The sequence below is a fragment of the Crinia signifera genome, chromosome 9, assembly GCF_055691185.1.
Source record: "Crinia signifera chromosome 9, ASM5569118v1, whole genome shotgun sequence".
Classification (NCBI taxonomy): Eukaryota; Metazoa; Chordata; class Amphibia; order Anura; family Myobatrachidae; genus Crinia; species Crinia signifera.
The window spans coordinates 153,184,705-153,211,558 of NC_139225.1; the positions used below are offsets into that span (position 1 = coordinate 153,184,705).

General features: G+C 46.2%; 1 protein-coding gene across 2 annotated transcripts in view; it reads right to left on the bottom strand.

Moving 5' to 3' along the window:
* LOC146036352 (class I histocompatibility antigen, F10 alpha chain-like) overlaps nucleotides 1-26,854 on the bottom strand; it is a 143,452-nt gene that overhangs the window by 110,805 nt on the left and 5,793 nt on the right. For both annotated transcript variants that reach the window (XR_014460805.1, XM_083160306.1), the window contains exon 2: nucleotides 20,063-20,323. Coding sequence is in view for 1 of the 2 variants with exons in the window: in XM_083160306.1 (XP_083016432.1) it covers nucleotides 20,063-20,323 (261 nt within the window). In the remaining variant the exon portion in view is untranslated. The remainder of the gene's footprint in view (nucleotides 1-20,062; nucleotides 20,324-26,854) is intronic.

Genomic DNA, 26,854 nt, shown 5'->3' on the forward strand with positions numbered 1-26,854 from the left:
TATAATGTGTGTGACAACATGTATGTAAGCATGTGGGGAATCTCATGTGTAACATGTAATATAGAATGTATGTGACATGCTACTTACTGGGAGGAAACCAGGTCACATGATCTGAACACCCAATAGGAATAGGTATAAGGGGATCAGTCACAGTGAAAGGAACACAAACATATTCTGTCACTGAGGAGAAGCTGCTCATCATTGATTGGTTACACCAAATGCCAAACAATTTTGTCAGCCAATCAGCTGTGAAGTAATTTTAAAGGCAGCTTAGTGGCTGCATTTTCCCTCCGATTGTTAACAACCAATCACACTGTGTTACAGATACTGGCAGATGAAACCATTGTACAGAAGAGGGGGTTGGGATCATTCACAGTCTAAAGGGGGACCATGCTCTGTACCTGAGCTATAAGGGACATATAAGGGACTGTATGGGGGGGGATTGTACCCTCCTGCCCCCCCCCCCCCCTGACACATGAGGCAATGTTACTGAATGTGATACTGGGGTACGCTGTATTGCAGTGCACACTGCAGGCACCCCAACATCCCTCTTATCACTGCGCACCGCCCCTGTGGGAGGTAACACGCGCGATGGTGCAGCCACAATGTGCCCCCATTACAGGGTGATATAACACATTTATATCCCACACTACAATTACAGAAGAGTGGAGTCTGCTGCCAAATAACTAATACTCAGGGATTATATAATGGCTATATGTGGACAATAAATTGGAGATAATTAACTACAGCATGGTTGCCCCGTCAGCTCTCAGTATAATAATTACACAGCAATTAGCAGATATTCATTAATTACAGGAACACAGTAAGAACCTTTATTTGTCCATATACAAAGGGCCTCAGTTACAGTTGGACAAATACCAATCAGTGCAGTGCTTTCACACTGACCAATCGTGGAGGAGTCGCTCTGTGTGCAAAAGTCAATAAGGAAGGAACAAAAGTCGCCCAACATTATAACAAGGATAAAATCCACAGCTGCTGCTTTCTGTTATCAGGGATCCGTGTGTCAATGGGAGCGAATGCTGCTGTCAGTTTGCTGCTCCAGAGAATGGGAACAGCAGGAAAACTCTACTCATTGGGGGAAATTGATCATGATCGAATGAGTGTGAATGAAGCAATTCGTAACCATTCAATGGTAAATTCGTCCGAATTCATCTTGTGTGCTGTATTTATGTACGGCAAGATCAACTGAATACGAGTGTAGGAATGAGTACACCATCGATACTACTCAGTCATATATGGCCATAAAGTTCTATCTGATCGGCAAATTTACTATCATTCATACTACTGAATTAGAATGAGAATTCAGCAGATAATACGAATGAAATATAGACCACATTTACCACCCGTATTTTGCTGAACATCACATGGATCTGTCAGATCTGTGCAGGATTCTCTGTGTAACATATAGAGAACAAATATAAACTGCATGGGGTCCCCCCAGGAGTATAACCAGCCCTGGGCTCTTTCAGATGGTGCTACCTCCCAAAACACAGGGAACAAACTAAACAGGGGATCTCCTGTATTTCTATAACAAGCATCGGGCCCTTGGGCCGGTCCTGATTACAAAAATATGGGGGACAAAAATATAGGGGTCCCCCATATTTTTATAACCAGCACCAAGCTCTGACAGCCAGTGGTGTCAATGTTTACAGCCGGGGTCAATTTTTACATAAGATCCCCCAGCCAAAGCATGAACACCGTGGCCCGGTCAACCCTGGCTTGGGGAGTGGGGACCTCCCAATAAAGGCCCCCTATAGGGCAAGCCTGGCGGCTATCCCCGGCTCCCCTGGGCAGTGGGTGCAGGGCTGATGGCAATACAGTGATTTAAAAAGAATAAAATAAGGTATTTGGTTTTGTGGCAGAACGACAAGCACCAACTTGTAAATTTCTCCATTGTGAGACGAATAAAGGAATTCTATATAACAAGCCACCCCCACAGGATGGGACTTGGAGAACCACAAGTCCCAGCATGTGGGGCATTAACCACGTAAGTGGTTTGCCCGGAGAATCTCTGGGCTCAGCAGCACTGGCAATACGGGCTAACCCAGAAGATCTCCGTGGTGTGTAGGGATGGCCATCGACCATTGATGATTCAAAATCATCGATGGTTCATGCCCGATGTCGAATACTTTTGCCATCGATGGGGGAGAACCAGATGGTTTCCCTCCATCGATGGAACAGCAAAACGATGTTTCGCTTTTTTTTCCCAAAGTGCCGGGACAAGGAGCTTAGCTCCGCCCCCCATGACACCTGCAAAGCCCCGCCACCTGTGTTTTGATTGGCCCACAGGCCAAATCAAACAAACACAATGGATGACCATCAATATGTAAAAATATCAATGGTCAGCCATTGCATAGTTTACTATCGATCCATCATCCATCATGGCCATCCCTGGTGGTGTCTGCTGCTCTCCTTTCCATCCTGTAATTAGTGCTCTGACCGCATTTATGTGTTTTGAGCACCATCTAGTGGCGGTTTTGGCAAATTACTCAGATTTACCTCAGATTCTACAGGTTTTATGCTGTGTGTAGCTGAATGCATCATTCTACACCACGGCACAGTGTTACAATATTGCAGTGTGCTGCTGAATAATGGCTAAAAGAAAAACAAATACATTTTGTGCTGATGAAATCCTCGCTTTTATGGAAGATGAATCAGAAGATTCCAACGTCAACTCAGGAAGTTCAAACTGCCTCAGGAACTCCTAATGCTCTTCTACTCTGCAATTATACAATCTGTGATCTGTACCTCAATCATAGGGGTGCATTTATCATTGGAATGAGATGCCGGGGCGGTGACATCGCCCGACATCGCATTGCGGTACCCTGCAATACCGCCGGGATGTATCATCTGGCAGTCGCAGGTTATGCACTGACCCCCCCGCGACCACGCTGACCGCACCACCGCTCGGGCAGTGCGATATGCACCCATAGGCTACAATGGGCTATCGCCACATTAAAATAAATAAAGAGAGCGCGCACTGTGTTGATCTATTTGTTTTTACTCAATAAAAAATGATGAATATATTTAAACAGTACATTATAATAAAAATACACAATATTTAAAAATACATATGCAGATACAAATTATATATGTGGGCATCCGACTTGGTATTTAACCTGAATAATAGAAAAGTGCCTCTGTTCGAAGTATGGATCCTTATGAAGGTCAATGTTAACTTTCTTTAAGGAGATTGGTATTGAATTGACACATAGTCTTAGATCCTATGTAATGACATAAATATTACCACTTGTAGTCCTCGTCCACGTGCGATGTTATTGCACTCGTCACAAGTGTCCGCTTCAACCGGTGTTGCTCTGGTGTTGGTGAGCCGGCACCGGGAGCAGACTCTGTGATCACAGCTATCCACTGTACCACATATATTTATATTTGGTGTTTTTTAAAGTTTTCATAATGTTGGGTTTATATGGTGGGTTTGTTTGTATATTGTAGCTGGTAAGGTCAACGCTGTAGGGTAACCATGCCGACGTAGCCACGGTAGTTTGTTGGACGCATTTTGTTCAGTGTCCACTGCGTGAGCCCGTAGGAGTGCTGTTTCCATGGCACCACGTTGTTGTATGGACGTGAGTTGCTATGGTGACGTGTCTCCTCTGAGCCGCGTGTGTTGACGCAGGACTGATGACGTCACAGGTACCGGCGGCGCGGCGTGGATTCCAGAGGCATGGGAGCTATTTGGCATTGATGATGTGGGGTATATAAGGTATGTATTTCACTGTTATATGTATCCTGATTAAATTTCTGATAAAAGAAATGAAACGTTGACTACAGTTGGTGTCCGTCTGAAATTCTTGTCTGGAGTGCCACGCTGACGCCTGCTATATTTTTCCTTTATTGGATGTGGGGGCACCGGACGCAGCAGAGTTGCCAATTTACACAGTGCCGGGTCAAGACGCTTACTACATATTGGAACAGCCTATGGACATTGGGACTGAACCAGACCAAGGCACGTGAGCAATATACAAAAGTTGATATTACTATATGCTCAGGAATCTCTGCTTGACAGCAGCTTTTTACAAAATCACCCTTCTCTTCACGTGGATCTTTTGTGCACATTAAGTGTATTGGTTGTGTGCAGTGGTTGCTGACATAATGGCGGAAGGTAACTCAGAAATGAGTGAGCAATTCAATCCATTGCTAATTCCATTGCAGGAATTCCTCAGTTACTTCGAACCTGACAGTGACTCTATCCTGCGCAAGGATCACCTATTGGGTCTGGCAGAAGCCCGCACACCTGAATCTATTTACTTTGATCTATTGAGAATGAAGAAAAAGGAGATAGATTTTAATTATCATGCTATCACACTCAGTGACTATTTCCGTGCGAAAAAGATCCCACAGGGTCTGAGAGTACGGAACTGTCCAACCATTGGCCGGTTTGATCCAGTCTTTTGCCGTAAATGGATTTCGATACTAAACAAATGTTCAGCGGACTTAACCCTGCTGGTAATTGAACAATCAAACAAAGAGATGATCGCAGTAGAGACCAAGATTACCGGGTTTGAACAAGATCACCTACCAGTACTAAAAGCTGATAAAGATAATGACTGGTTAGACAAAATCCAATCCCAGCTGGCCACTTATAAGCAGGAATTAATTAAATTTAAAAAAGAAAAATTTTTGAAAGTTGAGAAAGATTATGACAACCATCAGGTGTACCGATGGCTGTCTGGTGGCAATCAGGATACTAACCGTCGCCCATTTTTTCGCCGCAATAAACCACACAAGACGCTGTTTGACACTGACACCTCTACAGAAGGTGTGAGCTCAGCAAGTGAGAATGACACCAGACGTAATAGACGGAGGGGCCCGACCATCCCTTTAGGGGTAACAACACGACGAGGAACCCCAAAAGAAAACCCACAAGACGTGGTGGTCAGTGCAAACGCCAAAGCAAAGAAACCACCCGCAAGCGGCAGAGGGAAGTAGTAATAAATCTTTCAAGCCATGAACTGAGTGAGAGTGAGATTAGCCTTCTGTCTAAGGGGCTGTCTTTCGCTCCCTCTCAATCATTTGATGACCTACGCTGGAATGTGGAGAAACATCAACTCCAGCGTAAACTAAAGCTTAAAGAATTCTTCCTTGATAAACCAACCAGCAGTGATGTAAAAATACCTGAGAAACTTAAACAATTCAAACAACCTTCCAGATTTGACCCACTGTCCAACAACTCAAGTATTAAGACCTTTATTCGTGTTCTGGACAATGATGTTAAAAACAATGTTGCCACAGCAACTAAACATCCACCTAACCTGACTAGTAGTGAACAGAGTGCGCTTAAAAACCTACGGGCAAATGATACCTTAATTATACGCCCAGCGGACAAAGGGGGAGCTATTGTCCTTCAGGATATTGGGGACTATAAAACTGAGATCATTCGACAATTGCATGACCCTGGTGTGTACACAAGATTGAGGGGAGACCCGACATCAGTGTTTACAAAAGAACTTAAAGAAGTACTAATTCTAGCCAGAGATGCCCATTTGATTTCAGAGGATACATTCGAAGTGTTGATTCCAACACACCCCTTGGTCCCGTTAATATACACCTTACCGAAGGTGCATAAAGGGGTGAACCCCCCCCCCCCGGACGCCCAATTATATCAGCCCGGGGTAGCCTACTACAACCAACGTCGGTTTTGTTGGACACTATATTGCAACCCCTGGTCCAGAGACACCCTAATTTCTTGTTGGACACTACGTCGCTCTTAAATAAATTAAACTGTTTGGAAGGTAAATTGGATAACGTACTGTTGATTACGGCCGATGTAACAAGCCTGTATACGGTGATTCCGCATCAGGAAGGGTTACAGTCGGTCAAGAGGTTGTTACTGGCGGATGGCAAATTTGATGGTGCTCAGATTGAGATCTTGCTTGCTATGCTTGAATTTATTTTGATAAAAAATTATTTTATATTTGATGGGGTCTTTTACCTCCAAACTAGGGGTTGTGCGATGGGGTCGTCGGTGGCACCCGCATATGCCAACGCCTATATGTTTGGGGTGGAAGAATCCATATTCTTTACTCAAAAATGTATTTCTGAAAAAATTGTGTTCTATACTAGATTTATAGAGTTCAATGACCTGATTGTGAATCATAATGCTAGTGATAGCCCAGTGAAGTTCACATTTAAGATTGATAGTAATGTAATAGATTTTCTGGATGTAAGAATTTCTATCCTTGATGGATCACTACATACAACTGTGTTCTCTAAGGATACAGATCGCAATTGCTTTCTACACAGTAACAGTTGCCACCCAAAAAATTTTAAATACAGCCTCCCATATTCGCAGATGTTACGCATTAGACATATAAATGACAACACGACTAATGCGTCGACACAAATTGACGATCTGATCACCCGATTTGTTGAGAGGGGGTATGATTTGTCAGGTCTTAGGACCACTAAAGAAAAGGTTATGCTCATCCCACGGGAACGTTTGTTATTACAATCACCGTCTAAAGAATTAATTAATAAACTTCCCTGGGTAAAAAAATTCTATTGCCAATCAGACCTCGTACTTAAGAACACTAGGAGGCTCTGGCCTATTGTGCAATCGGATCAAGAGTTAGGTCTTAAAACAACACAAATCATGCCATGTTACTCACGACCAAAAAATCTGCGGGACTTATTAGTTAAAGCAGATGTAACTAAAAAAAACTAATAATGCAAAAAACTTTTTGGCCATTAAACAACCAGGCTGCTTTAAATGCCCATGCATCACTTGTAAATACCTCCTCACAGGGAATACATTTAAACACAATGGTATCGTGTATAAAATTAAAGAACATTTCACCTGTGAGACATCATTTGTGGTGTACCAAATCCTTTGTCCCTGCGGTCTTGCCTATATAGGCAAGACTGTGTGTAAGTTCAAAGAAAGGATGACGGCACATAGGTCGGCAATCAGGGCAGCGATTGAGCAAGGTACTAGCGAGCAACCGGTGGCTCGCCACTTTGCGGTGTGTCGACATAACATACATACCATCAGATATCGTATTATCGATTGGGTAGCCCCATCTATGAGAGGGGGTGATAGGGGGCGTATGTTACTGTGTAAAGAATCCTTTTGGATTCATAGGCTTAAGGTGCTGGCACCCTTGGGCCTTAATGAGAATATCACATTATCATGTTTTAAGTAAAATTGTTTCAGTATCACCTTAAACATATCATGTTGTATCTCTTAATTAATTGTAGCTGTAAGCTTTATTTATCCATCTATTTCTGGGGATATTTTCAGGTTATGGAAGATCAGAGAACGGGATGAACTGAACGACTACTGTAATGTTGATATATTAATGAATGCTGTTTTATATATTTCCCTTTGTATTGTAGAAAAATTATTTTCCAAATGCAGCTATCCACTGTACCACATATATTTATATTCAGTGTTTTTTAATGTTTTCATAATGTTGGGTTTATATGGTGGGTTTGTTTGTATATTGTAGCTGGTAAGGTCAACGCTGTAGGGTAACCATGCCGACGTAACCACGGTAGTTTGTTGGACGCATTTTGTTCAGTGTCCACCGCGTGAGCCCGTAGGAGTGCTGTTTCCATGGCACCACGTTGTTGTATGGACGTGAGTTGCTATGGTGACGTGTCTCCTCTGAGCCGCGTGTGTTGACGCAGGACTGATGACGTCACAGGTACCGGCGGCGTGGCGTGGATTCCGGAGGCGTGGGAGCTATTTGGCATTGATTATGTGGGGTATATAAGGTGTTATATGTATCCTGATGAAATTTCTGATAAAAGAAATGAAACGTTGACTACAGTTGGTGTCCGTCTGAAATTCTTTTACTATTGTCTGGAGTGCCACGCTGACGCCTGCTATATATATATATATATATATATATATATATATATATATATATATATATATATATATATATATATATATATATATATATATATATATATATTCTATAAATAAACTTATCATTGGTGGCAGTGGAGCCCCGCGAGGGGACGCGGATACCTGTGAAGCCCGCGAAGGGACGCGTTTACCTGTGAAGGTATCCGCGTCTGCTCGCCACGCTTCGGGCTCGGTGGCTCGCTGCGCTCGCCACACTATATATTCTCAACTCCACGCCGACGTGGATAGTGGGGGTATGAAAAGGTCGGAGGACGTGTACTGCCGCCCCTCGCGGGGCTCGCTGCGCTCACCACGCTTCGGGTTCACGTTGATCGTGGGGTGGCGTTAACTAATTTTGGGGGGCCATTTCACTGTTCAGGGGTGTTTTTGGGGGTTCCTTGCCCATTTACCATTGTTCCCTATGTTGATTTGGGTAAATTGAGGCATTTAACATTGTTCCCTATGGGAAATCGCGGGCATCGCGTCGGTCGCATCGCATGCGATTTTTTAGCCCGCATGCGATGCGACCGACGCGATTTTTTTACCTGCGATGCCCAAGATCATGATCGGTGTGGCCGTGCTAGGAAACAAGTACCGGGGGGATTTTTTGATACTTCACCATCCATGTCAGCATAGAGGGAGAATATAAGAGTGTGCCGAGTGCAGTGATCCATGCGAGGGGAAGCACTGCACTAATTGAGGGTCCATGTTGATCGGTGTCGATATTGATATATAAATGTGAAAAACTAATATCGACCTTTTCAAAGTCAACCTTCTGACCATGTCAACCTTTTGAGCCTGTCTACAAGCTGAATGCCGACAATTTGAATGCCGATATTTTGACCCTGTCAAACTACTATCACACAGATGCATTTGAAATCGAAGGATTGTATGCAATCACCCTAGTGTATGGGCAACATAACACCATGGTCTCTGTATGGCAGGAGCTGGACACTGTCTTTATTCTACACCACACTGCGTGATGGTCACTGGCTCCCAGGTTCTCACCCACATTTACATCTGATGTCACCATATACTGACATAGTATCTATGTGAGTGGGCTCTCACCAGCTGCTTGTGGGATGCTCCCTATAAGGACGTTAGAATGTGGCCATGTCTAGTGGGACTTGAGCAGACGCCTCCCAGGTTACATCAGGTACAGTACAGTCTCCCATGATTATGACCGGTCCTTATAAAGCCGATCTAGTGATGTCCTGTAATAGATCCTGTCCAGTGAGAATGTTTTTTCGTTACACATCCCCTTGCATGGTTGCGAGAGGAATCAGTACCGGAGGGTTCTGGTATTCGAGGGGGCGGCATCTCTGGCACTCGGTAAGCTGCAATTTTTACAGCTTAGTGAGCCAACCAGAATGAGGCCCTATGGCCTTGTGTCAGCTTTGCACCATGTAACTGCTGCAATATGTAGCTCATATTGGCATCATATTATCTCCGATGGTCACAGCATTATCCCACATCGCTATAAGGGGCCCATTTATCCTTCATCACATTTGTAATGACATATGGACATGATATTAGCACCAATATAGCATTGCAGAATGTGATCACATCAGCGGGATCATCCAGCACCTGCAGGGACAGCGACACTGCCCCTCACAGCAACCATTTCCAGTGATGGTTCCTGGGAGACCCTTTGCTGGCTGATAATGTGTAGCGCAGCCCATAGGCTACACTGAGCTATGTCCTACACTCATGCATCACAAGATACTCAATATTTGCACCTACCCCCAAAATGGGTGTTATGGGGGAAATAGCTGCAAATATCAATGGGCCCCTAAGAGTTTGCTGGTGTATCTCTATCTCCTACATAAGACAATGGTAAAGGTGAAATGACCTGGTCTCAGATGTTGTTCAAGGTTTGATTAACTGTAATGTAATGTAAATATGTCCACACTTTGTATATTTCAGCCTCAGCCAACTGCCCCCTCACCAGGGTCGCCAAGAGGTATGCCGCCCCCCCCCCCCCCCCCCCCCCCCCCGCACAATTAGGCCAAAATTATTATGGGGAGAGTGAAAAATCCCTCTAAAGTGGAGGGGGGGGGGGAAGTGTTATTATCCCCCCACCCCTCAGCAACAACAGCACACACCTACAGCATGTGCTGTGCTGACAGCAGGTTCAGCATGGCCTCTCACACTGTCAGTGAGACACTCATGCTGAACCTGCTGTCAGCACACCAATGCTGTACATGGGCGCAACTGCCGCCCGGGAGGGACAGAGGGGGAGGGGGAGGGGGTGGGAACAGGGCCCCCGCCGGGCCCCTCCAGCAAGCCCGGGCCTGGGTTATTAGTACTAGAAATGAGCATGTTCGGATTCGGGGAATACGGACAACCCCGAACACCCCCCTATCCGAACGTATTCATGAGCCTGTTCGGGTTTTCCCACCCAGACTCGGAGCGCGCCTTTACGGCGCCCATGAGTTCCCGCTGTCGGATCTCGCAAGATCTGGACAACGTCACTATATGTATATAAGGATGGCTGGGCGGGCACCATGTTCACTCCTGTCTAGGAGATTGAACAGGGTGCACGTCTGGCTGTCTTCCCTGGTACCCGCCTGCATGCTCCCTCTCCCACCTGGCTGCAAGCCTGCAACCTGCATGGTTGTAGTAGTTATAAATACTACACTGCTGATAGTGATTAGTGACTGACAAGTGACAACCTGCGTGGTGTAGTAGTTATAACTACACTGCTGATAGTGATTAGTGACTGACAAGTGACAACCTGCGTGGTGTAGTAGTTATAACTACACCGCTGATAGCGATTAGTGACTGACAAGTGATAACCTGCGTGGTGTAGTAGTTATAACTACTACACTGCTGATAGTGATTAGTGACTGACAAGTGACAACCTGCGTGGTGTAGTAGTTATAACTACTACACTGCTGATAGTGATTAGTGACTGACAAGTGACAACCTGTGTGGTGTAGTAGTTATAACTACTACACTGCTGATAGTGATTAGTGACTGACAAGTGACAACCTGCATGGTGTAGTAGTTATAACTACTACACTGCTGATAGTGATTAGTGACTGAAAAGTGACAACCTGCGTGGTGTAGTAGTTTACTCCGGGTACTCCGGTTTCCTCCCACAATCCAAAAATATACAAATAGGTTAATTGGCTTCCAACAGAAAAAAATTAACCCTAGAATGACTGTGTGCTTGTACATGTGGTAGGGAATATAGATTGTAAGCTCCACTGGGGCAGGGACTGATGTGAATGTTCAAATATTCTCTGTAAAGCGCTGCGGAATATGTATGCGCTATATAAGAAACTGTTAATAAATAAATAACTACTACACTGCTGATAGTGATTAGTGACTGACAAGTGACAACCTGCGTGGTGTAGTAGTTATAACTACACTGCTGATAGTGATTAGTGACTGACAAGTGATAACCTGCGTGGTGTAGTAGTTATAACTACTACACTGCTGATAGTGATTAGTGACTGACAAGTGATAACCTGCGTGGTGTAGTAGTTATAACTACTACACTGCTGATAGTGATTAGTGACTGACAAGTGATAACCTGCGTGGTGTAGTAGTTATAACTACACCGCTGATAGCGATTAGTGACTGACAAGTGATAACCTGCGTGGTGTAGTAGTTATAACTACTACACTGCTGATAGTGATTAGTGACTGACAAGTGACAACCTGCGTGGTGTAGTAGTTATAACTACTACACTGCTGATAGTGATTAGTGACTGACAAATGACAACCTGTGTGGTGTAGTAGTTATAACTACTACACTGCTGATAGTGATTAGTGACTGACAAGTGACAACCTGCATGGTGTAGTAGTTATAACTACTACACTGCTGATAGTGATTAGTGACTGAAAAGTGACAACCTGCGTGGTGTAGTAGTTTACTCCGGGTACTCCGGTTTCCTCCCACAATCCAAAAATATACAAATAGGTTAATTGGCTTCCAACAGAAAAAAATTAACCCTAGAATGACTGTGTGCTTGTACATGTGGTAGGGAATATAGATTGTAAGCTCCACTGGGGCAGGGACTGATGTGAATGTTCAAATATTCTCTGTAAAGCGCTGCGGAATATGTATGTGCTATATAAGAAACTGTTAATAAATAAATAACTACTACACTGCTGATAGTGATTAGTGACTGACAAGTGACAACCTGCGTGGTGTAGTAGTTATAACTACACTGCTGATAGTGATTAGTGACTGACAAGTGATAACCTGCGTGGTGTAGTAGTTATAACTACTACACTGCTGATAGTGATTAGTGACTGACAAGTGATAACCTGCGTGGTGTAGTGGTTATAACTACTACACTGCTGATAGTGATTAGTGACTGACAAGTGATAACCTGCGTGGTGTAGTAGTTATAACTACACTGCTGATAGTCATTAGTGACTGACAAGTGATAACCTGCATGGTGTAGTAGTTATAACTACACCGCTGATAGCGATTAGTGACTGACAAGTGATAACCTGCGTGGTGTAGTAGTTATAACTACTACACTGCTGATAGTGATTAGTGACTGACAAGTGACAACCTGCGTGGTGTAGTAGTTATAACTACTACACTGCTGATAGTGATTAGTGACTGACAAGTGACAACCTGTGTGGTGTAGTAGTTATAACTACTACACTGCTGATAGTGATTAGTGACTGACAAGTGACAACCTGCATGGTGTAGTAGTTATAACTACTACACTGCTGATAGTGATTAGTGACTGAAAAGTGACAACCTGCGTGGTGTAGTAGTTTACTCCGGGTACTCCGGTTTCCTCCCACAATCCAAAAATATACAAATAGGTTAATTGGCTTCCAACAGAAAAAAATTAACCCTAGAATGACTGTGTGCTTGTACATGTGGTAGGGAATATAGATTGTAAGCTCCACTGGGGCAGGGACTGATGTGAATGTTCAAATATTCTCTGTAAAGCGCTGCGGAATATGTATGCGCTATATAAGAAACTGTTAATAAATAAATAACTACTACACTGCTGATAGTGATTAGTGACTGACAAGTGACAACCTGCGTGGTGTAGTAGTTATAACTACACTGCTGATAGTGATTAGTGACTGACAAGTGATAACCTGCGTGGTGTAGTAGTTATAACTACTACACTGCTGATAGTGATTAGTGACTGACAAGTGATAACCTGCGTGGTGTAGTAGTTATAACTACTACACTGCTGATAGTGATTAGTGACTGACAAGTGATAACCTGCATGGTGTAGTAGTTATAACTACTACACTGCTGATAGTGATTAGTGACTGACAAGTGACAACATGCGTGGTGTAGTAGTTATAACTACACTGTTGATAGTGATTAGTGACTGACAAGTGACAACCTGCGTGGTGTAGTAGTTATAACTACACTGCTGATAGTGATTAGTGACTGACAAGTGACAACCTGCGTGGTGTAGTAGTTATAACAACTACACTGCTGATAGTGATTAGTGACTGACAAGTGACAACCTGCGTGGTGTAGTAGTTATAACTACTACACTGCTGATAGTGATTAGTGACTGACAAGTGACAACCTGCGTGGTGTAGTAGTTATAACTACACTGCTGATAGTGATTAGTGACTGACAAGTGACAACCTGCGTGGTGTAGTAGTTATAACTACTACACTGCTGATAGTGATTAGTGACTGACAAGTGATAACCTGCGTGGTGTAGTAGTTAAAACTACTACACTGCTGATAGTGATTAGTGACTGACAAGTGACAACCTGCGTGGTGTAGTAGTTATAACTACTACACTGCTGATAGTGATTAGTGACTGACAAGTGACAACCTGTGTGGTGTAGTAGTTATAACTACTACACTGCTGATAGTGATTAGTGACTGACAAGTGACAACCTGCATGGTGTAGTAGTTATAACTACTACACTGCTGATAGTGATTAGTGACTGAAAAGTGACAACCTGCGTGGTGTAGTAGTTTACTCCGGGTACTCCGGTTTCCTCCCACAATCCAAAAATATACAAATAGGTTAATTGGCTTCCAACAGAAAAAAATTAACCCTAGAATGACTGTGTGCTTGTACATGTGGTAGGGAATATAGATTGTAAGCTCCACTGGGGCAGGGACTGATGTGAATGTTCAAATATTCTCTGTAAAGCGCTGCGGAATATGTATGCGCTATATAAGAAACTGTTAATAAATAAATAACTACTACACTGCTGATAGTGATTAGTGACTGACAAGTGACAACCTGCGTGGTGTAGTAGTTATAACTACACTGCTGATAGTGATTAGTGACTGACAAGTGATAACCTGCGTGGTGTAGTAGTTATAACTACTACACTGCTGATAGTGATTAGTGACTGACAAGTGATAACCTGCGTGGTGTAGTAGTTATAACTACTACACTGCTGATAGTGATTAGTGACTGACAAGTGATAACCTGCATGGTGTAGTAGTTATAACTACTACACTGCTGATAGTGATTAGTGACTGACAAGTGACAACATGCGTGGTGTAGTAGTTATAACTACACTGTTGATAGTGATTAGTGACTGACAAGTGACAACCTGCGTGGTGTAGTAGTTATAACTACACTGCTGATAGTGATTAGTGACTGACAAGTGACAACCTGCGTGGTGTAGTAGTTATAACAACTACACTGCTGATAGTGATTAGTGACTGACAAGTGACAACCTGCGTGGTGTAGTAGTTATAACTACACTGCTGATAGTGATTAGTGACTGACAAGTGACAACCTGCGTGGTGTAGTAGTTATAACTACTACACTGCTGATAGTGATTAGTGACTGACAAGTGACAACCTGCGTGGTGTAGTAGTTATAACTACACTGCTGATAGTGATTAGTGACTGACAAGTGACAACCTGCGTGGTGTAGTAGTTATAACTACTACACTGCTGATAGTGATTAGTGACTGACAAGTGATAACCTGCGTGGTGTAGTAGTTAAAACTACTACACTGCTGATAGTGATTAGTGACTGACAAGTGACAACCTGCGTGGTGTAGTAGTTATAACTACTACACTGCTGATAGTGATTAGTGACTGACAAGTGATAACCTGCGTGGTGTAGTAGTTATAACTACTACACTGCTGATAGTGATTAGTGACTGACAAGTGATAACCTGCGTGGTGTAGTAGTTATAACTACTACACTGCTGATAGTGATTATTGACTGACAAGTGATAACCTGCGTGGTGTAGTAGTTATAACTACTACACTGCTGATAGTGTCTGGGTGGGGCCTGTTCTCAGCGATACCACACTACCGAGGGGGGATCCGGATGAGGGGACAGTGGAGATATATAGAGACCATCTCCTCGCGTCCACCACCACTTGCCTGTCACAAGTGCACAACATGGGCAGCAGTGCACGGCCCAGGACAAAACTGAGGAGCCTAAGGGGCGCATTTATCATTACTAGAGACAGGATTATATGCAACATAAAAAGCTTGAAATATGCATGCAAATACTTAAAATATGCATGAAAAGTGCTAAAATATGCTACATTAAATAAAAAAAAAAATATATATATATATTTTATTTATTTAAAAATCGGAATACAGTTAGTAGCAAATAAACCGCAAAAAATAGGCCCACAGCATCTGCAGATGTCTAGTGCTGTACACAGGATTTTTTTTCTTCCTTGCTGCTACAGCAGACTGCAGTGTCCTAGGCTCTTCTTGCATCAACTACACGGACCCTCATCTCCAGCGCCGATGGATCAAATATCAGCATAGCGTGTGAGGGTGGCGCAGTGGAAGGCTTCCTCCCTGCGCCGCATACTCCCTGTGACACAGCACTGCGTGATGTCCCAACCCTTCCTCCCACCTCCTCTGCTGCAGAAGTCTCTTGGTGTAAAGTCCCAGGCCAGGGGCAGGCAAAGGTTCAGGAGCTTCATAATGGCATCCGCCCGACTGACTTTTATCAACATGGATTGGCAGCCTAGAGCAGTGTCAGACATAGTGTACATCCAAGGTTCCCCACACTGCGCACATATTGCCCCAGCCTGCACACTCTACCACTACCTGGCCAGCAGCAGCAGGGCATTGCAGTGCTTTGACTTGCGGGTGGGAAGAGGGTTGGGCCTATAATATGCACCATCACTAGATTTTAGGTAAAATCTCTTATATATTTGGCTACATCTGTCACTCAAAGTGTGTCTGACCCTCTAACGCTGGGTGGAGCCTCTGACTCACATGACAGAGAACCAGCCCAGTGAGCCCACAGTCATAGGAGGGACACATTGCTCTGCTCCTGCACTTTCCTTTTAATGTATGATTGCCATCACCTGTGTTGAAGCACCTTTCCTATCAATTAACCTGTTCAACACAGATGGAGGTAATCATACATTAGGAAAAAAAGTCCAGCGGCAGAGCATTGTGTCCCTCCTGGCATGGGTCATGTTGGGAGGTATGCACAGTGCCAGACACCCTCTGCCGCCCCATGTTACCCAGCAAAGACACAGCTACTCACCAGACACACCAGGTGAGCGCCCCACTGCCGCCCCCCCTCCCGTGATTCGCGGGGCCCCTCCCACGATTCGCGCGCTCCCCCGCAACCCCCCCCCTACCGCAATTCGCGGCACCCCCCCCCCCACGATTTGCGGCAACCCCAGCCCCCACGACCCCCCCTCCGGCGATTCTGGGCACCCCACCCCCCGCGTCCCCCCCCCCTCTGCGATTCGCAGCAACCCACCGCGCCCATCCCCCTGCACCCCCCATGATTCGCGGCACCCCCCTCCCGTGATTCGCAGCAAACCCCCTGGCCCCGCGACCCCCCCTCCCGCAATTCGCGGCAACCCCCGCGCCCACCCCTCCTGCATTCGCAGCACCCACCCCCGCGACCCCCCTCCCCAATTAATGGCACATACCCCCCCCCACCAACTCCCCTCCCATGGACACCCCCCACCACCACCACCCCCCCCCAGCCGCCGTGATTCACTGACACGGCTATGGTCGACGATGAAAAAGGTTGACATGAGTTTTTGAAGATTTATTTTTCATTTTAAGAATGTTTTCATATTCATTCTCATGTGTCGACATGGACACCAATGAGGTGTCACACATGTCAACATTTACATGTGTTGACCTTTCTGTGTTGATTTTTTCTTGTGGCAATTTTTTTCCAGTGACAACTATGTGCACGTCAACCTAGACATCATCAACCAATTCTTTGTATAATATATAACACCTGTTCTGTTTTACTGTAGGTGCTTTAAGTCAGATCTTTTACTGCTACTATTACTGTTTATGTAAATGCATTCTGAATGACAGCAACATCCTACCATCCTTCTACAAGAATATATAACCAACTAGGTTGATTCATCGCACCCCGTGCCCCCCCTCCCGCAAATCGCGGACCCCCGCGCACCCCCCCTCCCGCGATTCACGCCCCCCTCCCACGATTCACGTCACCCCCGCGCACCCCCCCTCCCGCAAATCGCCCTTTCCCGCGATTTGCGGACACCTGCGCCCCCTCCCTCGATTCACGGCACCCCCCAGTGCCCCTCTCGCAATTCACGGCACCCCTAAGCCCCTCTTTAGTCCCCCGTATACTCACACACCCCTATCACTACCCAGCTTCCTGCTCTCCTGAACCGTAACTTCCATCACTGGGGAGTCGCTGACGCTGTTTTGCCCACATGCCCCTATCATGCCTCATAGCCCAGCCTCCTGCTCTCATGCACCCTAACTCCCACCCAGTAGGAGGAGACACTGACTCAGGGCCACCATCCTGTACTGCCACGCTGGACCCTCACCCACTGGCAGAAGCTGCACAGTATCTCCCACCCTCCTCTTTAGTCCCCCTTATTCCCACACACCCTTATCACTACCCAGCCTCCTGTTTTCCTGTGTCGTGACCTCCGCCAGTGGGGAGCCGCTGACTCAAAAACACCCTACTATACTATTGCACACACACACCTAAACAAATGCACACACAGCCCCCCCCCCCCCCACACCCACAAATGTCACTGTACCATTCACACTATAAATGTACATCTTACTCTGTAACAGCTTTTTAATTATACAAAACAATACACACCCCCTTCCACATCATATGCTCTCTATTTAACACATTTCACCTATAACTCAAGTTGCAATACAGGCATCTTTCATACAATTCTAACCATATTTCTCACAATACAAACGTTCACAAATTAAGGGGGCGCAGCCCCTTACAACGGTGTGAAGAGCGCCCGTAGGGCGCGATGAATCACCTAGTATGCAATAACCAGTGAGAATAGGCAAAATATGCAAATGCCTATAATCCTGTCTCTAATCATTACAGAACGATGCCGTCGCGGTGACATCATCATACATCGCATTGCGGTATCGTGCAATACCACCGGGATTTATCAAAGCCCTGACTCGGAATCCGGGGGGTCTGCGCATGCGAGGTTATGCGCTGACCCCCCCCACCGCGACACCACTCACCGCACTGCCGCTCGGGCAGTGTGATGTGTAGCCATAGGCTACAATGGGCTATCGCCATATCAGAATGGCGATAGCCCAGGGGTGCGAAGCCGGGCTGCCCGATGTTGATACATCGGGCAGCTTCGCATCTCCCATAGAAACCTATGGGGGATGGGGCCGGCAGCGCTGCAGGGGGGGGGGGGATCAGAGATTCCTGCTACGGCCCCCTTTTAATACATTTAGGTGATACTTAATATTTGCAGTTAACCCCCGAAAACGGGTGTTTTAAGGGATTTAGATGCAAATATTACTTGATAAATGTGGCCCTAAGTATCCAGCTCTGCAGACGAGGTGGACAACTGGCCAGGTCCTGAGGAGAGGATCGGGGATAGGGCTGAACATCTCAAGCTGGATCTCCCACCTGCTGCCTATAGCTATTAGCTCAGCATGTCGGACCCCCGCCCACCACCACAGTGCAAAGCGAGTTCTGCACACCCCCATATGTGCTCTGTCCCCCCTCCCCCTGGGCGTTCTCATGCTAATGAGGCATGATGGACAGGCAGCTGACATCACTGGATGATACCTCTCCCTATGCAACCAAGCATCTGACTTGCCGGTACTTGTGTACAAGCACGGCGCCCATCGCATCGCAGACCATAAGGCATGCGATGGTATGCGATGGCACCCGATGTTATACACTTTTAAATTGTATACCATCGAATTGTATGGCATTCTATGCCATTGTATCGCATATACAATGGTATGCGATTTAAAATTGTATAAGCACCCTAAAGGGTTTTCCCATGTTAAAAGTGGCCCCTATAACTCAAATGTGTTGGGTGCTTACTATGTTAAAAGCATACCCAACGGCACCCCCACTATCAATGCCAACCCGAAGCGTGGCGAGCGCAGCGAGCCCGCAAGGAGCGGCGGTACGCGTCCTACGACCTTTTCATATCCCCACTATCCACGTCGGCTTGGAGTTGATCCAGCGTGCCCCGCGAGGGGACGCAGAATACATCTAAAGTAATACGCGTCCCCTCGCTGCACTCGCCACACTATATAAAATCAACTCCACGCCGACGTGGATAGTGGGGGTATGAAATAGTCGTAGGACGCATACCGCTGCGCTCGCCACGCTTCGGGTTCATGTTCATAGTGGGGGTGGCGTGGGGGTGCATTTAACATTGTAAGCCCCCATTAGGGTGCTTATACAATTAAACATCGTATTTTAAATCGCATCGCAGTGCATCGGGTGTATGCCATGAGATGCGATGCGATTATATGTCGTGCGACCAAATATCGTGGGCGCCGTGCTAGTACACAAGTACCGACTTGCCTTCTTCATTGCTTTGTTACATTGCCTACCTGCCTTTAAGTCCCCTGAAATAGTGACACCTAGATCCCTCTCTTCCTCAGTAGCAAGGGCGTAACTACCATAGGTGCAAGGGGTGCAGCTGCGAAGGGGCCCAGAGCTGAAGGGGGCCCATCTTTGCTGTCTAGTAATATGTTTTACATATATTTATCACCATCAGTTGCTAAATAGGGGGCCCTTACAAACTTTTGCTATGGGGCCCACGAATATAAAGGTACGCCTCTGCTCAGTAGTTTCCATTTATATGTGTATATACAGTGTAGTGTGAGCCATGTGTATATATATATATATATATATATATATATATATATATATATATATATATATATATATATATATATATACATACACACACTGTGTAGTGTATGTGATATAGATGTATATACAGTGCAGTGTGTGTCTCACCTCCAGTCTGGTTGAAGCGACTCATCGCTGTCCTCACATTGTGCTTGAATACAGGCTCAGCGCGTCTACTCCTCTGTGTCTGTCCATCCCAGTAATCTGCTTCCACCTTATTCATCCACGGAGCCACAGGACGCAGGACACGAGAGTCACTGTTATAATGCACAATCTGCCGATCATCCACATATCCAACTTCAGAGTATTCCGGCAGCCCCGATCCTTTACCTGAGACACCCGTCTCATAATACCTCAGTGTGTGACTGTCTGAGAGACACAGAGACGGTTACATATCACATATATTATACAGAGGCATAGGTGTGCGCACATTGAGTGTTAGGGGTGCACAGGCACCCCCTTATACCGTGCCCCACCCTTATGAACACCTCTGCTGCTAACAATACCCATAACCAAAGACTTTTGCTTTTTAGAACTGTGTTCCATTTAAAGAAGCGCCCATCAATCAATTATATGTGTGTCATATCACTACATGTCTGTGTCATCCATATATGTGTATGACTGTATTTGCATGTACTGTTACACAGAGTAATTAGAAGATTAAAACTGAAATAGGCAGGGGATTATGGTGTGGCTGAGAGACGTTTTATATTGTAGCGAGTGCCAATAGTGAATGGAAGACACGCCTGATTGGCAGTGTTAGACACGCCCAATAGGTCGAGCTATGCACACTCCTTTGACGGTGCACCCCCTAATAAAATGTGCTGCGCACGCCTATGTACACAGGATACAGACCACAGCCATGTACAGCCCGGTATTACCTGTATACATACATATATCTTATAGTGTAATAATACTGCAGCATGTGACTGTCTGAGAGAGACACAGAGACTGTTACATATCACACATATTATACACAGACCACAGCCATGTACAGCCCGGTATTACCTGTATACATACATATATCTTATAGTGTAATAATACTGCAGCATGTGACTGTCTGAGAGAGACACAGAGACTGTTACATATCACACACATATTATACACAGGACACAGACCACAGCCATGTACAGCCCAGTATTACCTGTATACATACATATATCTTATAGTGTAATAATACTGCAGTGTGTGACTGTCTGAGAGACACAGAGACTGTTACATATCACACATATTATACACAGGACACAGACCACAGCCATGTACAGACCAGTATTACCTGTATACATACATATATCTTATAGTGTAATAATACTGCAGCGTGTGACTGTCTGAGAGAGACACAGAGACTGTTACATATCACACATATTATACACAGGACACAGACCACAGCCATGTACAGCCCGGTATTACCTGTATACATACATATATCTTATAGTGTAATAATACTGCAGCGTGTGACTGTCTGAGAGAGACACAGAGACTGTTACATATCACACATATTATACACAGCACACAGACCACAGCCATGTACAGCCCGGTATTACCTGTATACATACATATATCTTATAGTGTAATAATACTGCAGCGTGTGACTGTCTGAGAGACACAGAGACTGTTACATATCACACATATTATACACAGGACACAGACCACAGCCATGTACAGCCCGGTATTACCTGTATACATACATATATCTTATAGTGTAATAATACTGCAGCATGTGACTGTCTGAGAGACACAGAGACTGTTACATATCACACATATTATACACAGGACACAGACCACAGCCATGTACAGCCCGGTATTACCTGTATACATACATATATATCTTATAGTGTAATAATACTGCAGTGTGTGACCGTCTGAGAGACACAGAGACTGTTACATATCACACATATTATACACAGGACACAGACCACAGCCATGTACAGCCCGGTATTACCTGTGTACATACATATATCTTATAGTGTAATAATACTGCAGCGTGTGACTGTCTGAGAGACACAGAGACTGTTACATATCACACATATTATACACAGGACACAGACCACAGCCATGTACAGCCCGGTATTACCTGTATACATACATATATCTTATAGTGTAATAATACTGCAGCGTGTGACTGTCTGAGAGACACAGAGACTGTTATATATCACACATATTATACACAGGACACAGACCACAGCCATGTACAGCCCGGTATTACCTGTATACATACATATATCTTATAGTGTAATAATACTGCAGTGTGTGACTGTCTGAGAGACACAGAGACTGTTACACATCACATATTATACACAGGACACAGACCACAGCCATGTACAGCCCGGTATTACCTGTGTACATACATATATCTTATAGTGTAATAATACTGCAGCGTGTGACTGTCTGAGAGACACAGAGACTGTTATATATCACACATATTATACACAGGACACAGACCACAGCCATGTACAGCCCGGTATTACCAGTATACATACATATATCTTATAGTGTAATAATACTGCAGTGTGTGACTGTCTGAGAGACACAGAGACTGTTACATATCACACATATTATACACAGGACACAGACCACAGCCATGTACAGCCCAGTATTACCTGTATACATACATATATCTTATAGTGTAATAAATACTGCAGCGTGTGACTGTCTGAGAGACACAGAGACTGTTACATATCACACATATTATACACAGGACACAGACCCAGGGGCTGCCAAGAGAAATCATGGGCCCGGGTACAACAACTTTCCGGGGCCCTCATGGAGGGCGCTCCCAGCAGACTCCGCCGGTGCGGACTCCCCCAAACCACCGCAGAGTCTGCGGACCCCTTCGCTATGCCAATGCTTCCTAGGTGGGTGCTTACTGACATATATTACGTACATATATTAGCTGCCACTCAGTAAGCACCCACCTAGGAAGCATTGGCATAGCGAAGGGTCCGCAGACTCTGCGGTGGTTTGGGGGAGTCCGCACCGGCGGAGTCTGCTGGGAGCGCCCTCCATGAGGGCCCCGGAAAGTTGTTGTACCCGGGGTACAAGGCAGTATATATATATATACTGCCTGATTAAATTTATATGACTTTGCTACAAGACTGGTGAGTGTCTCCTATACAGTATATATATATATATATATATATATATATATATAATATATATATATATATATATATATATATATATATATATATATATATATATATATATATATTATATATATATATATATATATAGTGCAGCGTTTGGGTAGGTGGCACTCAGAAATAAATCAAACCGACGTTTCAAAGGAACATTCTTGCCAGCACCTTGATAAAAAAGCCCACAGGCTTTGAAGCGTCGGTAACTCACACCGCCTGCAGTCTTGTATTTTATTTCTGAGTGCCACCGCCCCCAACGCTGCATAGTATATCACTGCTAACCCTGCACCCACTCCCCATGCACACCATCCTATCACCGCTAACCCTGCCCTGCGCCCCATGCACACTATACTATCACCGCTAACCCTGCACCTGCGCCCCATGCACAATATACTATCACCGCTAACCCTGCACCTGCGCCCCATGCACACTAAACTATCACCGCTAACCCTGCACCTGCGCCCCATGCACACTATACTATCACCGGCTAACCCTGCACCTGCGCCCCATGCACAATATACTATCACCGCTAACCCTGCACCTGCGCCCCATGCACACTATACTATCACCACTAACCCTGCACCTGCGCCCCATGCACACTATACTATCACCGCTAACCCTGCACCTGCGCCCCATGCACACCATCCTATCACCGCTAACCCTGCACCTGCGCCCCATGCACACCATCCTATCACCGCTAACCCTGCACCTGCGCCCCATGCACACCATCCTATCACCGCTAACCCTGCACCTGCGCCCCATGCACACCATCCTATCACCGCTAACCCTGCACCTGCGCCCCATGCACACCATCCTATCACCGCTAACCCTGCACCTGCGCCCCATGCACACTATACTATCACCGCTAACCCTGCACCTGCTTCCCCACACTATACTATAACCGCTACCCCTGCACCTGCGCCCCATGCACACCATCCTATCACCGCTAACCCTGCACCTGCGCCCCATGCACACCATCCTATCACCGCTAACCCTGCACCGCGCCCCATGCACACCATCCTATCACCGCTAACCCTGCACCTGCGCCCCATGCACACCATCCTATCACCGCTAACCCTGCACCCCATGCACACTATACTATCACCGCTAACCCTGCACCTGCTTCCCCACACTATACTATAACCGCTACCCCTGCACCCGATCCACACATACACTATACTATCACCACTAACCCTGCACCTGCGCCCCATGCACACTATACTATCACCGCTAACCCTGCAACTGCGCCCCATGCACACTATACTATCACCGCTAACCCTGCACCCCATGCACACCATCCTATCACCGCTAACCCTGCACCTGCGCCCCATGCACACCATCCTATCACCGCTAACCCTGCACCTGCGCCCCATGCACACCATCCTATCACCGCTAACCCTGCACCTGCTTTCCACACACACTATACTATCACCGCTAACCCTGCACCTGCTCCCCACACACACTATACTATCACTGCTAACCCTGCACCTGCTCCCCACACACACTATACTATCACCACTAACCCTGCACCTGCGCCCCATGCACACTATACTATCACCACTAACCCTGCACCTGCGCCCCATGCACACTATACTATCACCGCTAACCCTGCCACCTGCGCCCCATGCACACTATACTATCACCGCTAACCCTGCACCTGCCTACCACACACTATACTGCCGCTAACCCTGCACCTGCGCCCCATGCACACTATACTATCACCGCTAACCCTGCACCTGCTCCCCACACACTATACTGCCGCTAACCCTGCACCTGCGCCCCATGCACACTATACTATCACCGCTAACCCTGCACCCCATGCACACTATACTATCACCGCTAACCCTGCAACTGCGCCCCATGCACACTATACTATCACCGCTAACCCTGCACCTGCGCCCATGCACACCATCCTATCACCGCTAACCCTGCACCTGCGCCCCATGCACACCATCCTATCACCGCTAACCCTGCACCTGCGCCCCATGCACACCATCCTATCACCGCTAACCCTGCACCTGCGCCCCATGCACACCATCCTATCACCGCTAACCCTGCACCTGCGCCCATGCACACCATCCTATCACCGCTAACCCTGCACCTGCGCCCCATGCACACCATCCTATCACCGCTAACCCTGCACCTGCGCCCCATGCACACTATACTATCACCACTAACCCTGCACCCCATGCACACTATACTATCACCACTAACCCTGCACCTGCGCCCCATGCACACTATACTATAACCGCTACCCCTGCACCTGACCATGTCGACCTCTAACCCCCCCAGCAGAGTTAGACACACAATCATCAATATAGGTACATACGTTTTTTGTGTATGCAAGAGTTGCAGGCAGGCAGGCAGGCAGGCACCCCTCCTCTCCCTCTACCTTTCTGTCTCTCTGCTCCAGTCCATGGGTCTCTCTTCATGACCAGGGTGCAGCTTCTCTTCTTCTTCCTTCATTTTGCAGCAGTCTCCGTTAAGCCCCGCCCCCTATTTCACTCTTGTATTTCCTGGAAAGGAAACCTGGCTCCCCATTGGTCAACGGCGGCCATCTTTTTGGAGCCTGGCATGTAGGCAGTCATTTTCTGTTAGCCCCGCCTGCCACTTCTTAGCTGAGCTGCGCAGAGGAGTCGGAGAGCAGGAGAATTCTCCTACACTGAAGCTGCCGCTGTACACACTGTAAGTGACAGCTGACTTCGCCGCTCTCCTATTCCTCCAGTATACATTCAGCGCCCGCCACGCTCTCCCATCTGCGCGCCCGCCACTACACACGGGCAAAATCATAAAAAAAAAAAAAAAAGTATGTGTGTTCCCAGCCCGGGACCAGGGCCCCCCTGCCAAGCCCGGGGCCCAGGTAAAATGTACCTGCTCCCCTCCCCTCTCGGCGGCCCTGCACAGACCACAGCCATGTACAGCCCGGTATTACCTGTATACATACATATATCTTATAGTGTAATAATACTGCAGCGTGTGACTGTCTGAGAGACACAGAGACTGTTACATATCACACATATTATACACAGGACACAGACCACAGCCATGTACAGCCCGGTATTACCTGTATACATACATATATCTTATAGTGTAATAATACTGCAGCGTGTGACTGTCTGAGAGACACAGAGACTGGTACATATCACACATATTATACACAGGACACAGACCACAGCCATGTACAGCCCGGTATTACCTGCATACATACATATATCTTATAGTGTAATAATACTGCAGCGTGTGACTGTCTGATAGACACAGAGACTGTTACATATCACACATATTATACACAGGACACAGACCACAGCCATGTACAGCCCGGTATTACCTGTATACATACATATATCTTATGGTGTAATAATACTGCAGCGTGTGACTGTCTGAGAGACACAGAGACTGTTACATATCACACATATTATACACAGGACACAAATCACAGCCATGTACAGCCCGGTATTACCTGTATACATACATATATCTTATAGTGTAATAATACTGCAGCGTGTGACTGACTGAGAGACACAGAGACTGTTATGCGGGGTACACACCAGGACGACCCGCTCACGATGCACATCGTGAGCGGGTCGTCAGTGTCTCGTCCGACCCGCTCACGATGACGCGGGAGGGGCACGACCCGCTCACGATGTGCACCGTGAGCGGGTCCGATCCGATGGCGACCCGCACCCGGTTCTTGGTCGTCATTGAGATCCTACCTGCAGCAGGTAGGATCTCAATAACGACCGACCGACCCGCGCGGGACCGC